Source organism: Epargyreus clarus, unplaced genomic scaffold (genome assembly GCF_041222505.1).
Source record: "Epargyreus clarus isolate Ecla_fem2 unplaced genomic scaffold, WU_Ecla_fem_2.2 ptg000026l, whole genome shotgun sequence".
NCBI classification, from domain to species: domain Eukaryota; kingdom Metazoa; phylum Arthropoda; class Insecta; order Lepidoptera; family Hesperiidae; genus Epargyreus; species Epargyreus clarus.
In genome coordinates, this window is record NW_027332233.1 from 13,185,477 (window position 1) to 13,209,254 (window position 23,778).

Sequence of the window (23,778 nt, forward strand, 5' to 3'; positions counted from 1 at the left end):
AAACTAAACTATAGTTTCCCTTACAGTTCCAATAACCCACCCTGTAACGGTGAGTATATCATCCGAAGGGGCGAGTTCGGTACGATCAACTGACCGCGAACGCGACCGCGATCGGGACCGCGACCGAGAACGCGAGCGGGACCGCGAGCGCGAACGAGAAATCGAACGCGACATCGAGGCAGCGGCGTCGCCGCCAAGTCCCCCCGTGAAACGTGAGGCGCCCGAGCTGTTGGTGCCGAAGCGAGAGGCCGCCGAGCCCGAGCGCGACTCCCCCGCCGGGATGGAGACGCGCCACGCCGGCTACGGCGCGCCGCCCGACCAGCGCTCGCCATACGAGCGACCCCCCGACGACCACGTACGCTCGTACAGGTAACAATCATACGTTGTTGGCAACTAGTGTCGTACAGTAGCTCTAATGATTAGACACTTACGTTAAAATTTACGTTCAACCTCAATTAATTTAGATATTTGTCCAGCTGGATTTTGGTGTGTCCATAACACCATCAGCGCAGACGATCCTGCTCATATAAGGCTCTATGTAACGTATTTATTTATGTCTAGAAATTATCTTCTACTCTTCTTCGTCTTATCTTTAGTGGTACTTAGAACACTGTAATTTTCTCTCGTAGTCAAATGAACGAAACGAGGTACGGGTATGAGACGCGGTGCTACGAGGGTGCGACCGCTTTCGAGCGGTACGACCCCGCGCAGTGTCCGCAGCGGCCCTACGGCTGGGATGAGGAGCGGTACCACGATCCGCACCTACCCACCCCCATGAAAACCGATCAGTCGGAACAGGAAAGCAACACCGGACCTATCTACCCTAGGTACGTAAACAAGTAGTCGATAAGTAGTTACGCGAAACCAAATAATCACAAACAATGCCTACTAATGTGGTAAACGAGACCTCCCAACTTTTGACCATACGTTCCGTTAACTCCCAAAAAAAACCCAGTTAATTAAATTCACATAAAATTGTGCGAATGTTTGTGATCTACAACACTCGTGTATGTCCGTCCAGACCAATGTACCACTACGAAACGGCTAGCGGAGTAGGCGGTGTGGCCGGCGTCACCGGAATGGGTCCCGGTGTCCCGCCCGGTTTCTCGGCTATCAACCTATCGGTGAAGATCGCAGCAGCGCAAGCGCAGAGACCGCGCAGTCCGACGTCAAGGGATCCTCGTGATCCGCGGCCAGCAATAGACCTCTCAACGACTAGTGGTAGTCCACAGGTGAGACTCACTTCGGAGTACAAGGATTGCCTGCATGGCCGAGTTCTCGTCACAATCTCCTCAATTTCTTCAAGTTTATCCATACAGCGTTTACATCACACGCAACAAACAAGATGGTCAAAAAGAGGCAGGCTTTTCTAGACGTATAAAATTACGCAAATGAACGGTGTTCAAATGAATATCGAGAGAGTACTCATTTTGTGGCCAGCCGTCGTCATAAGATACTTCGAATTCGAAATTGTAACGTAAGAGACTCGTCTATGGAGGTAATAGAATTGTTAAGTGTATGAGGTGAACGCACATAGTATATGATATATAACTCGCACCAAACTGCGAAGAAATGAGGAAACAAAGCGATCCTCTCTGAAATTCATATGTTAAAAAAATGAAGCCATAACCAGCTATAGAGTTCAGCGTGAATATTTTACATAAATGGGTTTATAAGTACGTATGACTTACACTAAACAATAGAACAATGCCGTCGTCCCTTTTAACATCTGCTTACTTACTTCCCAGCGTAAATGCCGCAAAATCCGGCCGGCAAACGTCGCGGTTTACGTTAACATTTGACCATAAGTTTGATGCGAGTTCCAATTGAATAACCGGCGGTTTTTACAACAGGGTCCGTACGCGTCGCCGGTGTACACGAGCGCCGGGGGCGGCAGCGGGGGCGCGCGCGGCAGCCCGCAGCCGGGCGCCTCGCCGCAGCTCACCGCCAGCCCACAGGTGCCCAGCCCGCAGGGCCAGACCCTCGACCTTAGCGTGTCCCGTTTACCACATAGGTGAGGCATTTGTCTGATAGGCTTGTATCTTTAAGTTTGCGATTCTCGTGTTTATTGCTGATTTTATGTGTTTTTTTATTTAGCTACTATTGTCGTGAGGGATGGTAGAGCTTTTATTTGTAAAGCTTTATTTTAAGTGACAGAGACTTTGAATTTTTATTTAAAGTGATATAATTCTTTACATCTTGACTGCTATAACTAGATTACCCCAAAATTTTGATATTATTTTTAACTCTACCTACTTATCGATCCAATCAACTAGTCCTTCACAACCCCATAAACTGACATTTGCTTTTGTTGACAGTCGAACTTTCCCTGGTGCCGTATCATACAGTCGAGAATCAACGCCGGACAGTGGTGGCAGTCATCCTTACCTAGAAGCTTACCATCGAGACGCAGCAGGTAATATAAGATTTAAATTTCCGTGATAAACGTTAAAATAATGTTAAATGAAAATTATGTGATTATAAACTCTTTTTACTTATGAAATGCAGCCGGTTATAGGATAATCAAAAAAGGAGGAATGGAGGGAAACGCACACAAATGATATACAAATTTAATTAGTTAACATTGTAGATCTTGATTATATTCAATTATCTTACAATATTCTTGTTATATCGGTTCGAGGTAATATTTTCAACGTGCAACCTAAAACGAATATCATCAAATACCACAACATCGAAAGTATAAACAGACTGTAATCAAGCACAACACAGTTCCACGGACTAACCAAGGAACGAGATGAGTCCTAGCATACCGCCGGTGCCATAAAACCGTAAAACACGTGATACAAATTAAAACGCGACCGCATAATGTTTCCCCTCGCGCTCACCGCAACACGCCGAGGAGTAACGTTGCTAATCCTGACGAGCAGGCGTTATGTAGCGCTGAGTAGCGTTGTATCGCGGTTACCACTCTTCTTCTGTTTGTTTGTACAAGTGCACTTGTCTTTAATTGAAACAATGTGAAACTTGTTTTTGAAAAATGTGTGTACTCTAAATTATTGAAATTACACTCGCTTATAGCAATAATAGAGCATTGAACGAACTCTACAATGCAGAGTCATGGTTAATTATTTTTCTTAAATTGAGGTTTTAAGTACGTATGTACAATATACTGCCTATATTACATTATATTTTATTGTTAAGTACGTTAACAAGTTTTACATGGCTATCCTAAAGTTTTACAATCGTTACCGCAACCTGTTCATTATTTATGAAATAATCCACTTAATGATTTCATTTCATTTCATTTCAACAAATCACTGCGTTACACTTACGTTACTTTCCTCTAAACCAGGCTACGGCGGCATGAGCCCGCACCCGGTGGCCGGCTACGGGCTCGGCCAGCCGGACTACGCCGCAGCGGCCGCGGCGGCCGGCTACGGCGGCTACCAGTACCAGTGCGGCGCGTACCCGCCGCCGCCCGCGTACCCGCCGCATGCGCCGCCCTACTCCCCGCCCTGCTACATGCCGCCGCCGCACGCGCCGCACGACAAGCCCAAGGACAGCAGGTGAATATGATAACTTTGATACACTGACTTTATAGCAAGGAAGCAGACGAGCCAACATTCTAATTAATAGTAAGTGATTAACTCTCTGTTAGGATTTGAGTCTCACCTAAGGTCTGCTCAAGAAACGTGGGCGCTACTTAAGAGAAGTTGGAATGCCTCGTATATAAGTGTATTTTCCTTATGTATGATTACATGGATAGATGAATTATTTTATAAATACTTAGCAGCGTCTGTATTTGTTATTATTAGCATATATTCACATATTGCATGTTATAGATAAAGGAACTCCATTCGTCTTCAATACAATTAAAAATCACAGCGTATTATATGCCACTTGAAAAGTGTAATTATTACGTGTATAATTAAAATGGCATCGCCAATCAAAATATCGTGCTTGTTATCGAGGTGAAAGTGTTACTAATTATAAGGTATTGTAAATTATAGTCATTATATTACCTTTTGTTGTAATATACTCATTAAATTCACAAACGATCCACTAATGCACCTAAACTTACGAAGTCAATCGTCCACTAATAATAAGATCTTGCATTTAATTTCCCTTTGCCATAAACTAAAAACGTACCTATATATACGACTATATACGTTCTACAAAGTATCTTAGTATAACAATGTATATACAGAAAGACAATACACAAGAAAAACAATGAAGGTAACACAATGCGAGACTAGTGCCAAGGCCTTTTACGCGTGTGATCTAAGTTGTATTCTTTCTTTTGTTGATTTCTAGGACTCTACATAATAATTATGATTGGAAAGAAACTGTCCTGTTTAGTGTGTATTCCCTATGCTCGGATACTCGAATTACATGAAAACTGTAATATACTCTTTGACTAGCAAGGATATAATGAATTAAATAACTCAGATTGACAAGTCAATATTAAAATACAGAAACAAAAATATTTATGTCCGTTTGCGTGTTACTTAACGTGTGTAATGAGTTACTATTACAATGTTAACCACGCTAATTAGTTTTGAATTACACGTACAAAAGTAAGTAAGCGATACGGAAAATAAAACTGACAGATACAATGACATAAACTGTTCCGCGGTGTGGTATTTCGAACGTAGAGCAAAGTCACAGTCGACGGATCAGTCTAAATATACCGGCGCCCGCGCAGGCGCGCTCGTACGCGCGGGTACTCGATAGATAAAAAAGATAAGATATATTCCGAAACGTGCCACATAAACGTGCCAACTGCCATTATGAGACGAAACAGGTAAGATACTGGACCTTTTATTTATAAAAAAATCCAAAAACATCAATTAATAATATTAATATTCAATTTGATAAACAAACACAACAATTCGTTTAATAATAAATTTGTAAACACATAACACGTTTGGCACAGATAAACATCGAGTATTTATAGAGGTATTTAGCTTACGCTTCAATAATTAAGTGTAGAACTATCTCTGCAGGTTAATGACATATTGGCGCTTATTAAAACATAAAAATTGTGTTAAGAGATGCCACATGTAGGCGTTAATTCTTAGCTCTATTTTTAGTTCAACTTATGCAGAATAATGCATGTAGGTGCCTATTGTTTTATGTCGTTGACATTTGAAAGTTAGTTTGATTGGTTAGATAATAAATAAATGAGGCCTGTTATGATTGTGTGTTTATTTACGATAGCTACCATCGGGAGGACTTTTACGGTAAACTGGGATACCGGATACGGGAGTCGAGGGAGCTCATCCAGTGCCCGGTCCGGTCGTGCGACGGCTCCGGCCACGTTTCGGGCAACTTCGCGACTCACCGCAGGCAAGCGGAAATGTTCGCGCGAACATTTTACGAGTGCATTCATTGATGTTTGAATGTCCGGGCTCGTCCCGGTCTCTCCCAACGCCTTACTAACATAGTGGTTTTCTACTAATCGTTGCGTACTATTTTCGATTCACAACTCCACCATATGAGATCCTTTCTTGGCAAGATACAAGGTTAATATTTTAAATACGTAACTCTATAATGAATATAGATAGTTACACTCTTTATATATTTTATTAATTTTTGCACACTCGTAAATAAAAAAATCTTTAAACTCACAAAAGAAATGTAAATTAACTTATCATTACTTCTAAAATACCATATCATTACATAAATATTAACAATATACCTAATATTGAAGTTCGATATGGTCTGATCAATATATATATTTGTCGCCAATAAGCATTTATGACGAAAAAATTTTGGAAAAGGAGAACAAAACACTTCTGTAATTTGCATATTTAATACAGAATAAACAATATCTTTATATTCAACGATAGTACTACGAATATTCGCACACACGGTGCAATTCATGCAACATCTAAATACCAAAAACGATTACCCGATTGAGTGGAACAAGAGTCAGCCGTGAGCGGCAATTTACACGTTTCCGCAGAACTCAATTGGCGTACAGCGAGGTTGTGAGCTGAACTAACCGCATGACGGAATGCTGATGTGGAACGCTCGAAACTTGACGTTAGTTAAGGAACCGCAGTAAATCCATCCAAAGCAACGCGACAGCTTTGAGAAAACAAATATTATATACTACAGAAATCCGGGTTTCACTTCGTGGTTTAGTCTGATATGTTTAAATGGAAACGTCGTAATTAAAATTATATAAAAACCGGTTTACAAGAATGCAACGTTTTATAGAAGTTATATGCCTATCCATCAACTACTTTTCGTGATTTGCAAAGACGCAAAGATTCCGAAGCTATTTTTTTTATTTATAAAGGCAAGCTTCCGTGACTCCGTAACATTATAAGTATGTGACCGTAATATGCCCAATTTAGGTGTATTGCATCGAATTGGAGTTAATACATTTGATCTCGGATATACCTACAATCTATAACAACATTATATTTTAACTATGCTGCTTATTTCCCTGTCTGTTAAAAACTTTCTAGTATTACTTAGCTTTTAATTGTGTACCGTAAACCCGCTATACAAGTACGAAATATCGTATTCCTCAATGAATCCACTCCACTTGCCATTTCGTAAACTGCACTTTTTGAGCTCTCTCATACATTTCATAGAATACCTACTTTTATTTGAAACTCGCGATACATGATCGCAATCCGCTCCCCGCTCATCAATGTCATTGATTTGATCAGAGTTTTAAACTTAGAAAATTATTTAGCTCACACGAAACACTTGTATCGACACACATGTACATTTTATATAATCGGCTAACAATTACCATTAGTTAGAAACAGAAGATAGCGTAAATAGCATACGTAGAAATACAAACGTTATTCTAACGTATTGTGCTATTAAATTAAACCACTGAATATATGTATAATAACATTTCTAATAGTATACTATTATTGCGTGTTTCCTTATTCTTTATTATTTAACGATTGTATTATATTATGTAATGTCATAGGCTTGTAGATTGAGAAATACTCGTAAAACCATTTAAATTGAGTACATGAGTACTTTATTTGATTTTGAAGTAAAAGTTTACCACTGGTATCATACTATCAAAATTAATTTAATATAAACGAGATTGATGCTAAAGACTTAACATAAATAAACACTTTACACTGTACTTTATACTGTACTGTGAATTGTGTGTATTAAATACACAATATTACAAAACATAGACCTATATAAAAAATTAATTTGTTAATATTTTTCCTTAGTTTATCTGGTGCCTATAATCGCTAAAATTCATATTAATTTATGTACTTATCAAATTAGTTATCAAGGCCTTAATTTATTTTACTATTTTATGTTATGTTACTTAAGACACGTTAATTATATTGACGTTATTATACGAATATTATATTGTTTTATGAATATACAAACATAAAATAAATATAATAGTTTCGTGTGCTGTTGGATACAGGTACGTGTTTATTAGTAGGTACTTTAGCTTAAATTATTTCTAGTTAGAATCGCACCAGTTTTTGTGCTTAGTACATTCGGAATACGGAATACGTGTATCACAGTTTTAAGTATATTTTTAATTATTTTTTCCTCAAATAAAATGTTCATAATCCAATACCTACTACTACAATTGCTTGCTCTACGCTCTCTACATGATTTATTTTTACCTACTTTGATCGTAGAGTACCAATTCACGTAGAGCCGATAAAGAGCGTTCACTGCGATATAAACAAAATGTAGAGTTGGTTAACCGATAACATTAAAGAACAATATTACTGCATTTCTAGATTTTAATGGTCCGACATTTATTAAACGAATGTTCCCTATAAAATTGACTTATTTGACGATTCACATAAAATATGAATCATAAAAATGTAGGAGGAAAAAAAAACTTAACAAATAATCGCATGGTTTGCTGTTTGGTGTTTTAAATAATTCTAGTTTTGTCGATGTTGCTAATAATATTCGATATATTGTAAATAGCTGCGCGCGATACTACTTTTCAAAGTGATCCACTTCTTAGTTCAAGTTTAGGCCAACTACCAAAAATACAAGGACAAGTACTATTATTACATAATTTTAATACTTATGTAATCAAAAACATAATAGGTACATACACATGCAGGTAGTTTTCAAGTATTTTGCTTCTTTTTGTCTCTTTGAGGTTTGACTGTAGCGTCCTATGGCAGAAATACTTGTCTTTGCAACTCTGTATTCCGATTAGTAAAATAATATAAAATATATATTAAGTATATGACACATTTAAAGTTAATGTTTGCATACTAATCGAAAAGGTCTATGCCAACAAATTAAACGATGTTTGACATTTAACGGGTCACTGAAATATATTTGTTGAAGGAATAAGTAATAAATAAAAAGTATCGTGTATAAATTCTGTATAAAAATATGTATTTTGTAATATAAGGCTTTCCAACTGATAAACTCAATGGTAGCAACGCGTCTATATTGGAATTTGGGTTAAGCTCCTGTTCTATTTGGAGTTGTTTAGATACCGATGTCTATGGGGTTCAGTGACCACATATTATATAGAAGAAAGATTATATTTTAAAATGTTTACTTCGTGTTAACCATGAATATTTTAAGGTCCTGGACACTATAGGTATGTCTTTAGTTACGATTGTAAAGAAAATAATTAAGTAAGTCTTACCTAGCTTGTGCCTGTCAACACAAACAATCAAAAAGTATAGCCAAGTAGACAAATTGCGCTATACGTTAAAAAATAAAAAAGTGAAAGCAACACAGTCATCTAATATGTCCAAAGAAATCAACATAAAATGTAATCGTAAGCAACGGCCGATGACCCCAGCACGGCATTGTAAGCAGTTTGTATATGTGCAGCCTGTCCGGGTGTCCGCGCGCCGACCGCTCGCAGCTGCAGCCGCACTCGCAGGAGCTGAAGTGCCCGACGCCCGGCTGCGACGGCTCCGGACACGTCACCGGCAACTACTCGTCCCACCGCTCGCTCTCCGGGTGCCCGAGGGCGAACAAGCCGAAGAGCAAGCCCAGAGACGGACAGGACTCGGAACCGCTCAGGTGAGAAATATTTGGGTGTAAAAAAGAGAGTTATGGTTTTTAGTGAACTAGGGGCTAAACTACACTAAATACATTTTTTAAAAACTCTTCATGGAATAATGAATTATAGGTACTGAAATATTCAATCGAGATTTTTTTACGATCCTATGTCCTCTATTTTAATTTTTGTACTCTACGTCTATTGGTTTGGTATAAACTTTATAACGTAGTTTAGTTAGTTTTTTAGTTTTTGAAGAGTGTTCGATAGTATAATTACAGAAAACTAAATATGGAGTCGGCCTTAATAAATTTGAGGGTTTTACTCACTGAGTTCAATTGACATTAAAAAAACTAGGTTTATTCTCACCCATGAGAAGTAGCGCACATGAAATCGAGTACAAAATGCAAGGAAATGTTTATATTTGCGCAACTCATTACATAAAACTATACCTGATAGTTATGGAAGTGGTTATGAAAATCTATATTCATTCATCGCACGCATGTGGACTCTAGAAGCAGGTAGCTTGGGAATGGGCGTGCAACAACTGTCAATTTTAAATGAAGCGACCACTACAATCCATAGACATCCTTAATAAATCCAAAATAGAACAGGACTTTTCTGAAATTGATTGAATGACTGGCTGCCGAAATTGTTATTAATTTATGTCGGTTTTACCTTACTCTTCTGTACGAAACATAACGAGGTATTAGATAAAAAATGCTGATATGAGGCAAATAGCTATAAACCTGGCTGAAGTATCCCAGGTACAAAAGTGTAGTTGTGACTATACTAAGAAAGTTTGCTTGTTTGATATTAAATGTCAACGTTATATGCACATGTAAGTCTAAGTTTGTTGGTTATTTACACGCTGCTTAGATGCCCTATACCGGGCTGTGATGGATCTGGACACGCTACAGGGAAATTCTTGTCGCATCGAAGGTAAGACATATAATTTTCCAAAATAAAAATCCTGTAGTGGTGTTTGTGTAACTCAATTTTTATTTATTTCTTGATTTCTTGATGAATATCAACTATTTTCAACGCCTGTCGAATCCAAGTCAAAACCATCATTATTTAAAATTAATAAGATATTGTTATGAAATTAGAGTAAAAAAGCACCCAGCCCCATTAACACTTTAGTGCTCGTAATAACATCTCTAGTTTGTCCCCCAGCGCCTCCGGGTGTCCGATAGCGAACCGCAACAAGATGAGAGTGCTTGAGAGCGGCGGCACGGTGGAGCAGCACAAGGCGGCGGTGGCGGCGGCGGCGTCGGCGATCAAGTTCGACGGCGTCAACTGCCCGACGCCCGGCTGCGACGGCTCCGGCCACCTCAACGGCTCCTTCCTCACGCACCGCTCGCTCTCCGGCTGCCCGATAGCAGGCGCCGCCACACCCACCCCGCAACCGAAGAAGCCGAAGTACCCCGATGATATCACACCGCTGTACCCGAAACCTTATTCGAGTGAGTACTAATAATATTTTGATACACAGCAAAAAAGGTTATACATACTTACATATTTTTAACGTATTTTTTTTTATCGTTATAAGGCCTTTTGTGAAAAACGTCCAATTATATTGCAAATATCAATAGTAGATCAATTTGTTGCTTATTTTGTTGTACCTATAAGATAAAGCCAACAATGAAACATCCATTTCCTAAATGTTTCTCTTCCACAAAGATAGTAAAGGTTAAATAAGAATAGAATAAATAAGATAGTAAATAGTAAAGTTGCAGTTATCTAACACCATTGTAAAAATCATGCAACTATATTAGATATTAGCTTTAAAGATAACTATAAACTATAGACAATCTATTAGTATGTACAGATGGTACTTCTTTTATAGGTATGGACATGAACATGCAAACGGGGAACGGCGAGGACCTCATGACCATTGAACAAGAGATAACCGAATTGCAGCGCGAGAACGCACGCGTGGAGTCACAGATGTTGCGCCTCAAATCTGACATCAACGCTATGGAGACACACCTCAGTCATGGAGAACGGGTAAGACGATATTTGTTTTATACAAGAATTCTTAAAAAAAATAATTACGACGCCACCACCTAAACTTGTACAAGTTCTATGTTACAAACAACAATCAACGCTGCGTCGTGTACCTACTGGTTTAATAGGTGTTACCGAAATAAGAAAATATGTAGATATATGAGACGTTCAACTTAATACTTAATCCTCAAAATATACAATCCATCTGTCTATGATAGTGATAATAAATGTTCATCTAATGTTAAGACGTTGGATGAACTGAAAGTTCATTTTCTACAAGTAAACAGTAGTATTAACAAAATTAGTCAGCTCAAACAGTTAATTGACACTAAATTATAGACTTAAAACAATAGATATGCCTCGCCACTGTATGATACTCGTAGTATTGACAATAAACAACAATGTGATAACTTGATAAGCAATTTCAGCTTGCGACAACATTTACAGCTTGACAATGTACTTAAATGAATGTTGTGATAATTATTTACGACTAGGTACTACTCTCTCTTCATATGATAGCTCATAACAATCAATTTACATAGAAGAGCAGCTGTTTTGAAAAAACCCAACAGGGATCACAATACGTTGAATTAATTGTGTAGGTCATAGATTAGTAAAGATTACTCACTCCTAACAAGAAAATGTACCCAGTTTTTAACCGACTTCGAAAAAGGAGGAGGTTACTCAATTCGACCGTATATATTTTTTTTGATAATTGAAATAGTTGCGTAAAAAAGTTTTGCCACGTCTCCGTGCTAAAATGTCCCTAAAATATTTGAAATAATTATTTATTTATTACGTAAATTACGTAATTATTACGAAAATTAGTTATTTATTCGTAAATTTTCTCTAAAAATGTTTTTATTTGTCAAGGATTCAAAAAAAGAACTTACTAAGCCGTTTGTGGCTTCATTCAATTTCAAGGCGGCGAAGTATCTTTACTAATATATGGTGTAGGTACGCAAATACGTCGCTTGATGCACTTGTTTCAAAAACAATACCACATGGACAATTGAATTACGCATGCGAACATAGGCTGAGGGCATATCTTACAACTTATATTTATATTAAATTATTGTATGTCAAATAGTCTAAAATAAACCGCAATTCAAATTGAAAATAATCCAAAATTTTTGTCCGGTAACGTAGATGGTACTGTCATGGCTACAAACATCCAACTTTGAGTGCTACTAACTCATCATTTGCATTTGTGAGTACCGTTAAATTACTATTTGACACAGTAGCCACAATTATTATTCGTTACGGTACGTTATCGTAATAGTGTAACGAGCAGAATATACGTAATTCAATTTAAGCGTTAGCACGAATTTAAATATTGGAATATTTTTAAAGAATAAAAATTTTATAGTTTATATATTTTTTATAATATTGCCGTCACGGATCTTAGCTCTTGACAAAAGTTTGCGCTAGTGATAATAATTAACTGGTGAATGTTGCTAGCCATCTGTTTCTTCCTTGCTCCGAAGCTTGCTGAGTTTTTGATTTACCTACTTGCGTTGAGTTTATTTTTATTGATGAAGTGTAAGCAGGATACAACGAACAATTTAAACTGTAAATCGGTACCTACATGCGATTCAACCGCGCAGTTCTCGGAAAAAAAATATGCTTAACTAAAGGTTGAGGTTGGTTGAGGTTTAAGATCCGTGTCATGATATTACAGAAATAGGTACATTTAATATTTAAGAAATGATTTAAAGAAATATGTTTACCTAACCATTGAATTTCCTCTTTACAGGAGACCCAACTGATATCCCAGCGCAACAACAACATAACCGGGTACTACGAGAGTCTTAGAAATAACGTGATCACGTTACTGGAGCACGTCCGACTTCCTGGCGGGGGCACGGCGCCCGTCACCACCGCCAGCGGCACCCCCACTGCCCCGCCGCCGCCCGTCCCCGGAGATAAGCCCGCACACGACAACTTCGACTCCTACCTAACGAAGCTTCAAAGCCTCTGCTCCCCCGACGGCTACTGCTCCGATGAGAACCGTCCGATCTACGAAACGGTGAAAAACGCGCTTCAGGACTTCACAGTGCTCCCAACACCCATTTAAGGCTCGCCAAGCGCCGCCGAACCCGAACGACAGTGAACCTACCGTTTCGAATCGGCGGAGCTTATAACGGAACCGACTGAAAGACTTATCAATTGACTACTGTTTTAGTGAATATCGTGTATTGTGGAGCGAATTTTTGTGAAGTGAAACCAAAGATGTTAAGGCACCGAAGACTGTTAATAGAAAATCGTTAACTAGCTCGGTTAATCAAGTGTGTACAGTGTATGCCAGCATAGGCTATTTCGGACGTTATGTGTTCTACTTAGGTAACGATGTCTGTTTTATAAACCATTGTATACGATGTGCGACTTGTTTAAGGCATCACGTTAACGCTCGAAAACTCGATCGTTTTATTTAATAAGGTGGACTAAACGTAAATGGATTTTAAACACTGTTACTCATATATGCTTAAAATAACGTAAGTTATTGTTAGGAGAAGTTTATACAATTGTATGTAAGCTATTTTAGCCCCAGGGACTCTATCTAAATTATTCGGATTTGTAAATATTGTACCTACTTTTCGGTATAAACAAAGATTATCATTATAAAGTCAGGCTGTTAGCCTGGCCACTTAGTAAAATTACAAATTCATTATACCATGCAAAGAATAAAGTAATTATTAAGGTAATCTGTATTCTGCCATTATGTTCTTATTCTGGGAATGTGCCAAATGTTTCAGTGAAAGCAGCTCCCGGCCGCTGATGTATTAAGACTTATTGTAATGAAATATAAACGAACGAAATTAATGAACTCTTTAGAGGACTATCTAGTCAGTTTGTAAATAATATTGTGAATATATAGTTGTCACGTCGCAAAGACGTTTTTATTTATAATAGAGAATAACGCGATCTCATTAGATCAAGTAAGTTAAATGATTCAGTCATTAATTGATAACCAATTTTAGGGATAAATTAATTATTATTTTGTTTGTTAGCCAATGTTCACTCGCTGTGATTATGTTACGTGTTATAACTTATTTATTGTTACCTTCTCGAGATGTGATAGCTTAATCGTCTCAGGTTAATGTTGTTTTGCAAACATTTTATTTATGCGCTTAATATACTCAATACGTGCTATTACCTATCATTTTAAAAATTGTAGATGACCACTTCAGGCTATTTTGTTAAATCGTAGGTATATGAAATATGACTACAAGATTTCACGAACCATCTTGAATTGATATTATCGTATTCGCATCTAAATACTAAACCTATTGATATGTTACTACTCTGATTGTCATATACGTTTCTGTAAAATATTGAGTATGTGTTGTTAAAGAGAATAAAAATAATAAATACAAAGATTATCGCTTACATTTTTTAGTTTCACCTGCTCCCATTACTTACAAATGACATACATATTTACAAATTACTTAAATTACTTTTTTATTTCAATTTTTACGCAGAATAAAATACAGATAAGCAGGTATAGTCCGCGTAAAACTGCTAGTCCGCTCTGAATATAAAAATGAATCACGTCGCCATAGCAAATTGTATGACTACACCTGCTCGCTACAACTTCAGAGCGGACTAGCAGTTTGGCGAGGACTATACCCACATTATTAGTCAGTATAAATAATGTACCTGTTATTTTAATGGTGCCAACATGGATGGATGAAAGATTTACGGGTTAGTGACCAAGCCACATCAAACGTTTTCAAACCACGCATAAGGCCTCTGGTTTAACTACCAGCCAACGATAACAACCGCGAGGTCTGCGACCGATGGTTTAGTATCCTCCTAAACGAAGAAGCATACCATTTTTTTGCCACGATCCGAATCCGTTACCCCATTTGAAATCATAATCACGTCCAGAAACCTTAAGTGTCCGTCAAACAAAACACACGTCAACACAGACGTGTATGTTAGGATCTAAACAAACTACGGAATTTAGCGCGCCTTTATATTTTAATAACAGGGAAGTGGCAAAAACCTTGGATGTCATGTCAGGAACAATGTAAATGTAAGTCAAAGTTACCGCCCTCAACGTCTGTCATACAGTGTCACTGTCAAATGCCAATTGCCAAGTATGAATTGCGAAGAGAACATGTGCGAATGTTTATAAATTTTACACTTCTAATTTAATAAATAATAAAATAAAATGAAGCAACCAAAATCAGTAAGTACTTTATAACTACAGCTTAATATCACTGTATGATTTTATTAAATAGTATTTATTCAAAAAAGTTAACCAAAGTTCGTAAATACCACTGGTATCGTAAATAATTTATTTAGAGTATTTTTTTTCAATTGTACTGTAGTTGTAATACAAAACATGTGACTTAAATTGCAGACGCGATATTTTGATGCAAAAGCTGAGGATAATGAAGAACCCATAGCAAATAAGAAAAAGAAAACAAGTGCCGATGTAGAGGTTTTCAATGTGAAAATAACGCCGAGGTTATTAAAATCTCAGAAATACAAAGTAAGTGTGATATTATTATAAAATATCTTTCTGTTTCTTACACTTAAATCAAAGTTATTGTATGGTAATTGTACTTCGAATTAAATATGTAACACATTATAGTTTACAATACTAATAATCTTTTGCGACCACCAATCTTGCAAAGCAGTCAACATATGGTATATTTACATCATGTAGATCAGATTGCTGCCAATTCTGGATAGACAGATATAATATAATCACCTAAACAAATTCCAGAATTCTGATAAAGTAAGAAAGCCTAAAAATAAGGACAAAAAGAAGTTTCCTGGTAAGGCTCCTATTCACCCTGACAAGCTAGAACAACACTCTAGAGGTGAAGGTGTGGCAGGGAAAGGTGTAAGACACCCTTTATATGCTGTTAAATTAAAGAAAAAGGAAAGGAAAATTAGTTATGCACAAGACCAGGCTGCCAGGGCAGAGATATTGTTAACAGAAGATCAGGGGTAAGATATTTTAACATATATTTTGTTGTATATTGCAATTTATAAAGTCATCTTTGTAAACTATCTGATTAATGTTTATGCATCATCTTAGTACCCGAGCTCAACACTAGTCAATACTAATATTGTAATGCTGCATTGAATTTTTTGTTTGACTGAACATGCTAATTGCCGGAAGTACTGTTCTTATTTGAATTAATCTTTTTAAATGTTCCAATGTGTCTTTATTAAAGCAGGGTTGTATCTTTAATTTATTAAAATTTATCAAATGGAACAAGAGACTCAGTTATACAATTTAATTATGAACTTCACTTCTGTAAACGATAGAGACTCATACATAAAGGTCTAATAATTGATTATTTAGAGTAAGGTAGATTTCACATAGAATATTCATTGTACAACACTAGACCAAGAAGATATTCTATTTTTTAAAAACAACAAAATGTTTTAACAGTTACCTAGAAGTAGATGAAGATGAGAGGACAACGGGAATATCGCAGAAGTTTATAGCAGACAATGTAGACATCACTGCTGCCACTAAGATATTTGAATTAAACCTAGACTTTGGCCCTTATCGAGCTAAGTATTCTCGGAATGGCAGGCACTTGCTTTTGGGCAGCAAGAAAGGACATTTGGCTGCTTTCGACTGGGTCACGAAGAAACTACACTGTGAAATGAATGTTATGGAGTCTATACATGACATCAGGTAAATAATATTTATATGCATAGCTACTACATAATCATATGTAATATGTATTTGTTCAGTATGGTTGAAAAATCTTCTCTTCCTACTTTTCTAAGAATTTTAATACAAAATATTCTTTAAAAATTACAAACAACAGTCTACATGTTAGTTAAGTTAAATATTAATAGGTCTTTGCTGAAGATGGTTAAAGTGTGTTTGTGGGCTGAGCTATATAGCTGTGTATTCTCTGTGGTGTAGTTTTAAGGCTATCAATTATCATGCTTTTTAAATTAGAGTATTCTTAAATTGCATGAGCGATTTTCACCCCTACCAGAGCTACCCCATTCCTCATAGCGACGTCTTTAGTAAGAATGTGTACCAAATATAAATTTACATGCTTATTTAATGTAATGATATTACAGTTGGTTGCACGTAGAAACCATGATAGCAGCAGCACAGAAGGAGTGGTTGTATATATACGACAACACAGGGACTGAACTGCATTGTATTAAGAAAATGGATAAGATATTGAGAATGGAGTTCTTGCCATATCACTTTTTATTGGCTGCTGTAGTGAGTATGCATTCAAAATAAGCACCAAATCCTTGATCCTTATTTGCATGTAAAAGGTGGACAGGAGATCCTCAATTGAATATGAACCCCCAGTAATTTTACTACTGAGTTGACTTTAAAACATACAAATAATTCTTGAGCCTCAAATAGCACTATTAGTCAGAGGAAAGGAATAACATACAAGTTCAGGAAATCGGCAAGAGCATCTATAAAACGGCCATCACAGAAATGTGTGATAAGTGTAGATATTGCCAATTAAAGGGCAGGCTTATATTCAGCAGGGGACTTCCATGTCATGGTATTTATAGAAGGTATTTTTTTCACTTGTATTTAGTAATTGAAAGTTTTATTCCAGAATGAATATGGTTTCATGACTTGGCTGGACATATCTATTGGAGAAGTAGTAGGACATTACAATAACCACCTGGGCAGAACTTCAGTAATGGCACAGAATCCGTACAATGCTACAGTTTGTTTGGGAAACTCTAAAGGTGTGGTCTCATTGTGGTCGCCAACTGTGAAGAAACCTTTAGCTAAGATATTGTGTCATAAAACTCCGTTGACTGCAGTAGCTGTAGATAATAGAGGAATGTAAGTATGTTTATTAAGTTAATAGTTATTGAGCCACTTCAATGGTGTCGTATATAATGTGTCAAAATGTAATAATATTCAGATTTAGGTCGCGTTCCGATCCGGTAGTAGTTTAAGAAAATATTGTAACTGACAATTTGTAAGTGCCGCCGTTGGCCTATACAAAATAAATATATTTCATTTCATTTCATTTCATTTTAAACAAATTTGCATTTTAAGAAATTGGAGAAATGGTTAAGTTTTGCTGAAATCATCCTGGGTGGCATAAAATGTTCGGTATTTGAATTAACTTTACAAAGCAGTTGAAGGTCAACTAGAGTTGGGACTCATATCTTATGTGGGGTTGGTTACAGATGTCTAATGATTGAAGTGGGCACTATATATTGGAACTATGAATATGTTACCCGACCATGTGTCTATTTTTTTTTGGGTTATTATATCTGCGATCAGTCTGTCGACTATGAACATTGGTGGTGTGTCTTTGAGTCATGTAGAGAACTGTTCCCAGCTGAGCCAACCCTTACTTTATCAAACTATCAGTCACATGTCATCGAATATATCCTCCATTGTACTTTTCTCTTGTTATTATGTTCAGGATTTCATGGTCTATTTATATCAATATAAATTAAAAATACTCTTTACCATTACAAGGTACATGGCCACTTCGGGTGTAGATAGAAGCATGAAGATATGGGACATAAGGAACTTGGATGGTCCCATACAGGACTACAGGCTGCGGAGTGCTCCAGTAGACTTGGAGTTCTCCCAAAAGGACATGCTGGCGGTGGGGCTCGGAGAAGTCGTAGAAATATACAAGTAAGAATGCATGGTCTTTTATATGGAAATAGTGTGAAGATAAAGATTCATAAATCACAATTTTATGGTCGTTTTACAAAAATATAGCTTTGTATGAATGGTGAGATACATCCTTGCTTTGAGACAATTGTTGAAGGAAATGTTTTCTTCAAAAATATTCTGTCATAATTTGTATTTGTATGCATAAAATAATTTATGCAATTAACTCAAGATCACTATCAAAAATTCATAGTTGCTGCGTAAAAATTTCATACACATAATTGAAGTAATTATATGATTTTATCAAAAAAGCAGATAATAACAGTTGAATGATGTGTATTTCAGTAATTGCTGTTCACAAACTGCAGACAGGCCTTATTTGAGGCACAGAATGTCAAAGTCAATTAGCAACTTCAAGTTTTGCCCCTATGAAGATGTATTGGGAATTGGTACCAGCAATGGATTTACTAGTATTATCGTACCAGGTAATTTTTAACTACTTTTTCTAATAGAAAAACTTATATAATTATTTTATATGCCACATGTCAGTATAATTAAAAGTAGTGTCTTTCCCACATCTTTTCTTTTAGTACAAATGCAATGATTCTTATTTGAGACTTCTTAAACCTCATTAAATAACTACAAGGTTTGATCTTTAAGAACAGATCCTCATATATAGAGATATAATCCATTTAGATAGAAGGTAATACATCTGCAACTGGAACAAACTATTTACTATTATGTATTAAAAAGTAATAGTTATAATATACAAACATGTTACAAATGTTTATACAGGTAGCGGTGAACCCAACTTTGACGCATTGGAGAGCAATCCATTCCAAACCAAGAAGCAAAGGAAAGAGGCAGAAGTCAAAGCACTTCTTGAAAAGATTCCCGCTGAGCTCATTACTCTCAATCCATTTGAAATTACTGAAGTGGATGTACCTTCCATGAAAGAAAAACTCGACGCTAAGAAGAAGCTTCTGGTATGTTTTTGTCCTTAAGAATATAATTTTAACAATGTTTTAACAATAACATAATATTTGTAATATAAAATTAAAATATAAAGAATTACAATTTATTGTACCTTATATGATAAAATAATAATTTTGTGCCATAAGTAAAGATTATTGTTCCATTGGGTAATGGGACATAATTAAAATATCAACTTGCCTAATGTGTACTGGATTTATATAAAATCATCTACCAACCAATTTCTTTTACAGTATTTGAAACCTAAAAAGATTAATTTGGCACCAAGACACAAGAACAAGGGCAAGAATCGTATTACCAGAAAGAAAATCATCAAAGATGCTGCAAGAAAGGTAATTTTCAGTTATTATAGCTTGAATTAGAAAAATTCGAAATTTAAAATAACATTTTTATAATTTTGTTTGGAATAAATTGATTTTTCTATTACAGGAATTTATTGAACAAGCAAAAGAAGCAAAGAAATTACTTAATCAGCCAAAAGAGCAGAACATTCCGAAACAATCATTTGGAGTGCTCGATAGATTTGTTCCAAAACCTATAGCTAAGAAATAAATATCATTGTTCAGTATATATCAGTTTTATTCTATGTATAATTAATTACCAATAACGTAATATAACGTCTCAATGTTATTTACATGATTTATTTACATCGATATAAAAAGTCCCAACATGATTACAAATATAACAAAGATGAGCTTAAAGATCATATAAAAAAGTAAAAATGTTGATGCTTAATACTATTTATAAAAGTAACTTAACAAGGTATATCAAACAGATCACATAGGCCTTCTGATCCACTTAGTGAAAATGAAAAATCATTCTTTGTTATCGGTGGACTCAATCTTAAAAGGTGATCTGAAACAAAAAAAAAAACAAATACATCTACTGTGATTAATGTTTATCCAATTTTGCTCTGTTATTAAGGAAACAATAGAAGATATCAAGTAATGGCTAATCAATTTGAAACTGTTAGTCCACAAGAATTAAAATATTGACAGCTAGTTACAGACTTTAACATGTTTTAATTTTGTTGTCCCTGCCAATAACAGAAATTTAATTAAGGTTCACTGAAGGATATTAAAATCTAAGAGCTCATATAAACCCCTTGATAAATTCAAAACATATTATTATGTAAATATGTATATAAATATAACAATAATGACTTACTTGAACTGATTGAGTCTTCCTGACCATTTTTGGAATAAGTTTCCACTTCCATATCAATATCTTCTAACTCTTCTAGCTGAAAATGAATAACTGACTAATGAGTGTCATTTCAACTGCATGTAATACTTTTCAATAACAAAAGTTAAATATGTATTTTAACAAAAAAGACATGTTATTAAGCTTCTGCCCGCATATTTGCTAACTAGCTATGTAAAGAGGAATAATATCTTACGTCATCATCTTTTTCTGGATCACGAAGCAGTATAACTCCAACTGATTCACTTGATTTTACATGCAATAGAAAATTTGGATCATTTTCCTGAAAGAAACCAGAACATATTATTATTACTGCCTCAGAATATAATAACAATATTGTAAAATACAAATTGCAATAATTATTGATGAAATATAACATCATAAAGACTTTAGATAATGTAAAAAATCTTGTTATGGTAATCAGTAGACGAAAATTTCAATAATAACACAAAATTTTCAACAAAGAAAACTTATACAATAGGACATTTTGGAATGAAATAATATTTTTGATCACCAGAAGTGTGGCCACAAGTCAAAAATCTTGGCAAAACCGGCAAGTATCGTATGCGTGAAACTGCTAATCCGGTCTGAATACAGAAATGTGTCGCGTCACCATAGCAAATTGTATGACTACAACTTCAGAGCAGACTAGCAATTTGGCGCTGACTATACCAGCTCGTAACTCAATCTCACCTTACTAATATTTTTTCCAACAGACAGATCAGCACCTAGGGGTGCTTCGAGAACTATTACTTGGTTATTTGGAAAACACTGTTTTACATCTGATTCAGTGACATATGATAAGGATTCACTATCTGAGTCATCAAGAATGTTCTTTATACTTTGTTCAATCCAATGCATTTGTCTGAAAGTAAATTTTACATTTATAACAACAGAAAGATTAAAAATGAATACAACGGCGATTATGTATGTATAGTATAGTAGCTTCAATATTCCTTCGCTCAAAACATTATCTATCCAAATCAAAAAGTAGAAGACAAAAAATTTTTGATTTCAATTATTATAATATTCCAATTTTTAAAATTTATTAAGTAAAAATAACTAAATGTACTTTAATATAAGAACTGACTTGCCACCAATTCATTCTTAAATACTTATGTTCGTATTTGATGCAAAATAAACATACTTATCAAGTAATTTTTCGTGTTCTTCTAATCTCCCTATTTGTTTTCGTAACAAAGTCACCTTCTCGCCAACAGCTGAAGAATTGCAGTCTGGACCAGCTCCCCTAGAGTTATTCCACAATGCAAAGTTAGTTTATCAATTTCCATTATTAATATACAATTGAACATATAATTGAATGATTGCTTTTTTAATAGAAATAATGTTCATACTTACTTCCATTGTATACTATTTTTGCTCTTCTTTTCGATCAATCCAATCCCTTCCAATACGTTAGTAATATCATAAATTCGCCGCTTTTGCCTTACCGCTAATAAATCTGAGGCCTGCAACACCTTATAGAGGTCATTCTACATCCCTTACTTTATAATTCAAATTGTGCATTTTTCGTGCGTAAACTGACAGAATAGGAGAGCTATCACAAGCATTGTATACTCACTATTTTCAAATCGAGAACTCCATCCTTTGCTTTTTGTATAAGATGAACAAACCTTGTTGTAAGCAAGCCCAAAGATTTCTCATATCTTTTGTAAATTAAATCTGTCATGGTTTTAAATATAAAATTTTAAAAACGTTCAAATGTTTTTTACTCTAATACTTTCATTAGAATTTGCGTAGCGGCGCGGAATATAATGTTGGTACTCCTGAATCCTGGGACCACAGACTACTTAGAAATACTACGCATCTAACATAATACAACAGATAAAAAATACATTACCATAAGCCATAGACCGTTTAATTTAGGGTAAGTACACACAATTGAATTTATGCAGCGCCTGCTCGACCTATTACCTATGTGGCTGGATAAGTGGCGCATGGCTGTCAATGTCGGTAAGACAGTCGCAATACTATTCAGCCGCAAGCGTATTATGCCGTCGCCGCTACGTCTCCGGGGAACGGAGGTAGCTTTTCAGACCCATGTTAAATACCTAGGATGTAGCATCGATCGCTCGTTGCGTATGACCCCGCAGGTGGAGCACTCGATCCACCAGGCCCGAGTGGCCCGAGCGATGCTCCGACCGGTGCTTACATCCAGGTTACCGGTACGAACGAAACTAGGTATCTACAAGACCTACATTCGTTCCCGACTCACCTACGCGGCGCTGGCATGGTACGCGTTGGTCTCTAGGTCGAACCGGCAGCGTCTCCAGGCGCAGCAGAACCTAGCCTTGCGAGTGATCGTGGGGGCTGGTCGCTACGTCAGGAACGACGTGTTGGAGCGCGACCTTAAAATGCAGTCTGTGGAGGAGTTTGTGGTCCGCCTCGCTCGCTCTATGTACGAGCGAGCTGAGGCCGGACCACACTCCCACCTAAAGGGGTTCGCGCCCCTTCACGATCGACCACCTGAGGGGCGGCCGCTTCCGCGGGAGCTCCCAGGGTTGGTTCCTCCCTCCGACCATCAGGAGGGGGACTGCCAGCTTGGTAATTTGACTGAGTCCCGTACCCCCCGCTAAACAGCGGGGTTGGTATAATTTTAATGTTGTCTCATTATATTATCATATTATTAATAATATTATATTATTATGAAAGAATATTAAAAAATCCGGGGGGTATTCACCCCCTTGAGAATTTGCCCGGGCAAAGAGGGAACCCTTGAGACCCGAATAATCCCTACCCACCCCCATATTGCAAACGCAGACGCGGCATATGAGAGACCGGTGGGTATGAAGTCCCGTCTTGCTTGACACAATTGACAATTTTTTATGGTAGTGTTTTTATTTTTATATTTTTGTTTTTCATTTTTGTATACATGTAAATTTTGTAAATAAGTTGTTTTATATTTATAGTTTAATTTATTTCTTTTAATTTTCTGTAAGTTTAATTATAATTAAATAAATAAATATTGACAAAACCTTTTAATAGTTTA

General features: G+C 36.3%; 3 protein-coding genes across 8 annotated transcripts in view; 2 read left to right on the forward strand and 1 right to left on the reverse strand.

Annotated features, from left to right (window-relative positions):
• Positions 1 to 14,344, forward strand: part of LOC140753108 (uncharacterized) — a 251,251-nt gene extending 236,907 nt beyond the window's left edge. For 2 of the 4 annotated variants that reach the window (XM_073087490.1, XM_073087492.1), the window contains 11 exons: positions 27 to 369; positions 630 to 827; positions 1,022 to 1,232; positions 1,854 to 2,014; positions 2,319 to 2,416; positions 3,314 to 3,527; positions 8,785 to 8,979; positions 9,836 to 9,898; positions 10,133 to 10,422; positions 10,806 to 10,966; positions 12,723 to 14,344. In XM_073087490.1, coding sequence (XP_072943591.1) covers positions 27 to 369; positions 630 to 827; positions 1,022 to 1,232; positions 1,854 to 2,014; positions 2,319 to 2,416; positions 3,314 to 3,527; positions 8,785 to 8,979; positions 9,836 to 9,898; positions 10,133 to 10,422; positions 10,806 to 10,966; positions 12,723 to 13,043 — 2,255 coding nt within the window. In that variant the 3' untranslated portion in view covers positions 13,044 to 14,344. The remainder of the gene's footprint in view (positions 1 to 26; positions 370 to 629; positions 828 to 1,021; positions 1,233 to 1,853; positions 2,015 to 2,318; positions 2,417 to 3,313; positions 3,528 to 8,784; positions 8,980 to 9,835; positions 9,899 to 10,132; positions 10,423 to 10,805; positions 10,967 to 12,722) is intronic. The other 2 variants (XM_073087491.1, XM_073087493.1) reach the window with 2 other exon arrangements.
• Positions 14,345 to 15,056: 712 nt separating this feature from the next.
• On the forward strand, positions 15,057 to 20,133 carry LOC140753197 (WD repeat-containing protein 46). Its single transcript, XM_073087641.1, has 11 exons — positions 15,057 to 15,161; positions 15,336 to 15,467; positions 15,705 to 15,931; positions 16,383 to 16,634; positions 17,036 to 17,186; positions 17,542 to 17,777; positions 18,429 to 18,593; positions 18,918 to 19,057; positions 19,368 to 19,558; positions 19,799 to 19,897; positions 19,995 to 20,133. Exons 1-11 carry the CDS (start codon positions 15,144 to 15,146, stop codon positions 20,115 to 20,117), a joined length of 1,734 nt encoding a protein of 577 aa, XP_072943742.1. The 5' UTR covers positions 15,057 to 15,143; the 3' UTR covers positions 20,118 to 20,133.
• On the reverse strand, positions 20,124 to 22,588 carry LOC140753198 (transcription factor E2F5). Of its 3 annotated transcripts, none has more exons than XM_073087643.1 (7): positions 22,351 to 22,588; positions 22,128 to 22,246; positions 21,916 to 22,017; positions 21,462 to 21,633; positions 20,968 to 21,051; positions 20,733 to 20,808; positions 20,124 to 20,420 (listed from the first exon to the last, which is right to left on the reverse strand). In XM_073087643.1, exons 1-7 carry the CDS (start codon positions 22,456 to 22,458, stop codon positions 20,320 to 20,322), a joined length of 762 nt encoding a protein of 253 aa, XP_072943744.1. In that variant the 5' UTR covers positions 22,459 to 22,588; the 3' UTR covers positions 20,124 to 20,319. The 3 variants fall into 3 exon arrangements, with proteins under 3 accessions (XP_072943744.1, XP_072943745.1, XP_072943743.1); XM_073087644.1 differs by having other exon boundaries at positions 20,965 to 21,051; positions 22,128 to 22,237; positions 22,351 to 22,585; XM_073087642.1 differs by having other exon boundaries at positions 20,965 to 21,051; positions 22,351 to 22,585.
• Positions 22,589 to 23,778: the final 1,190 nt, after the last annotated feature.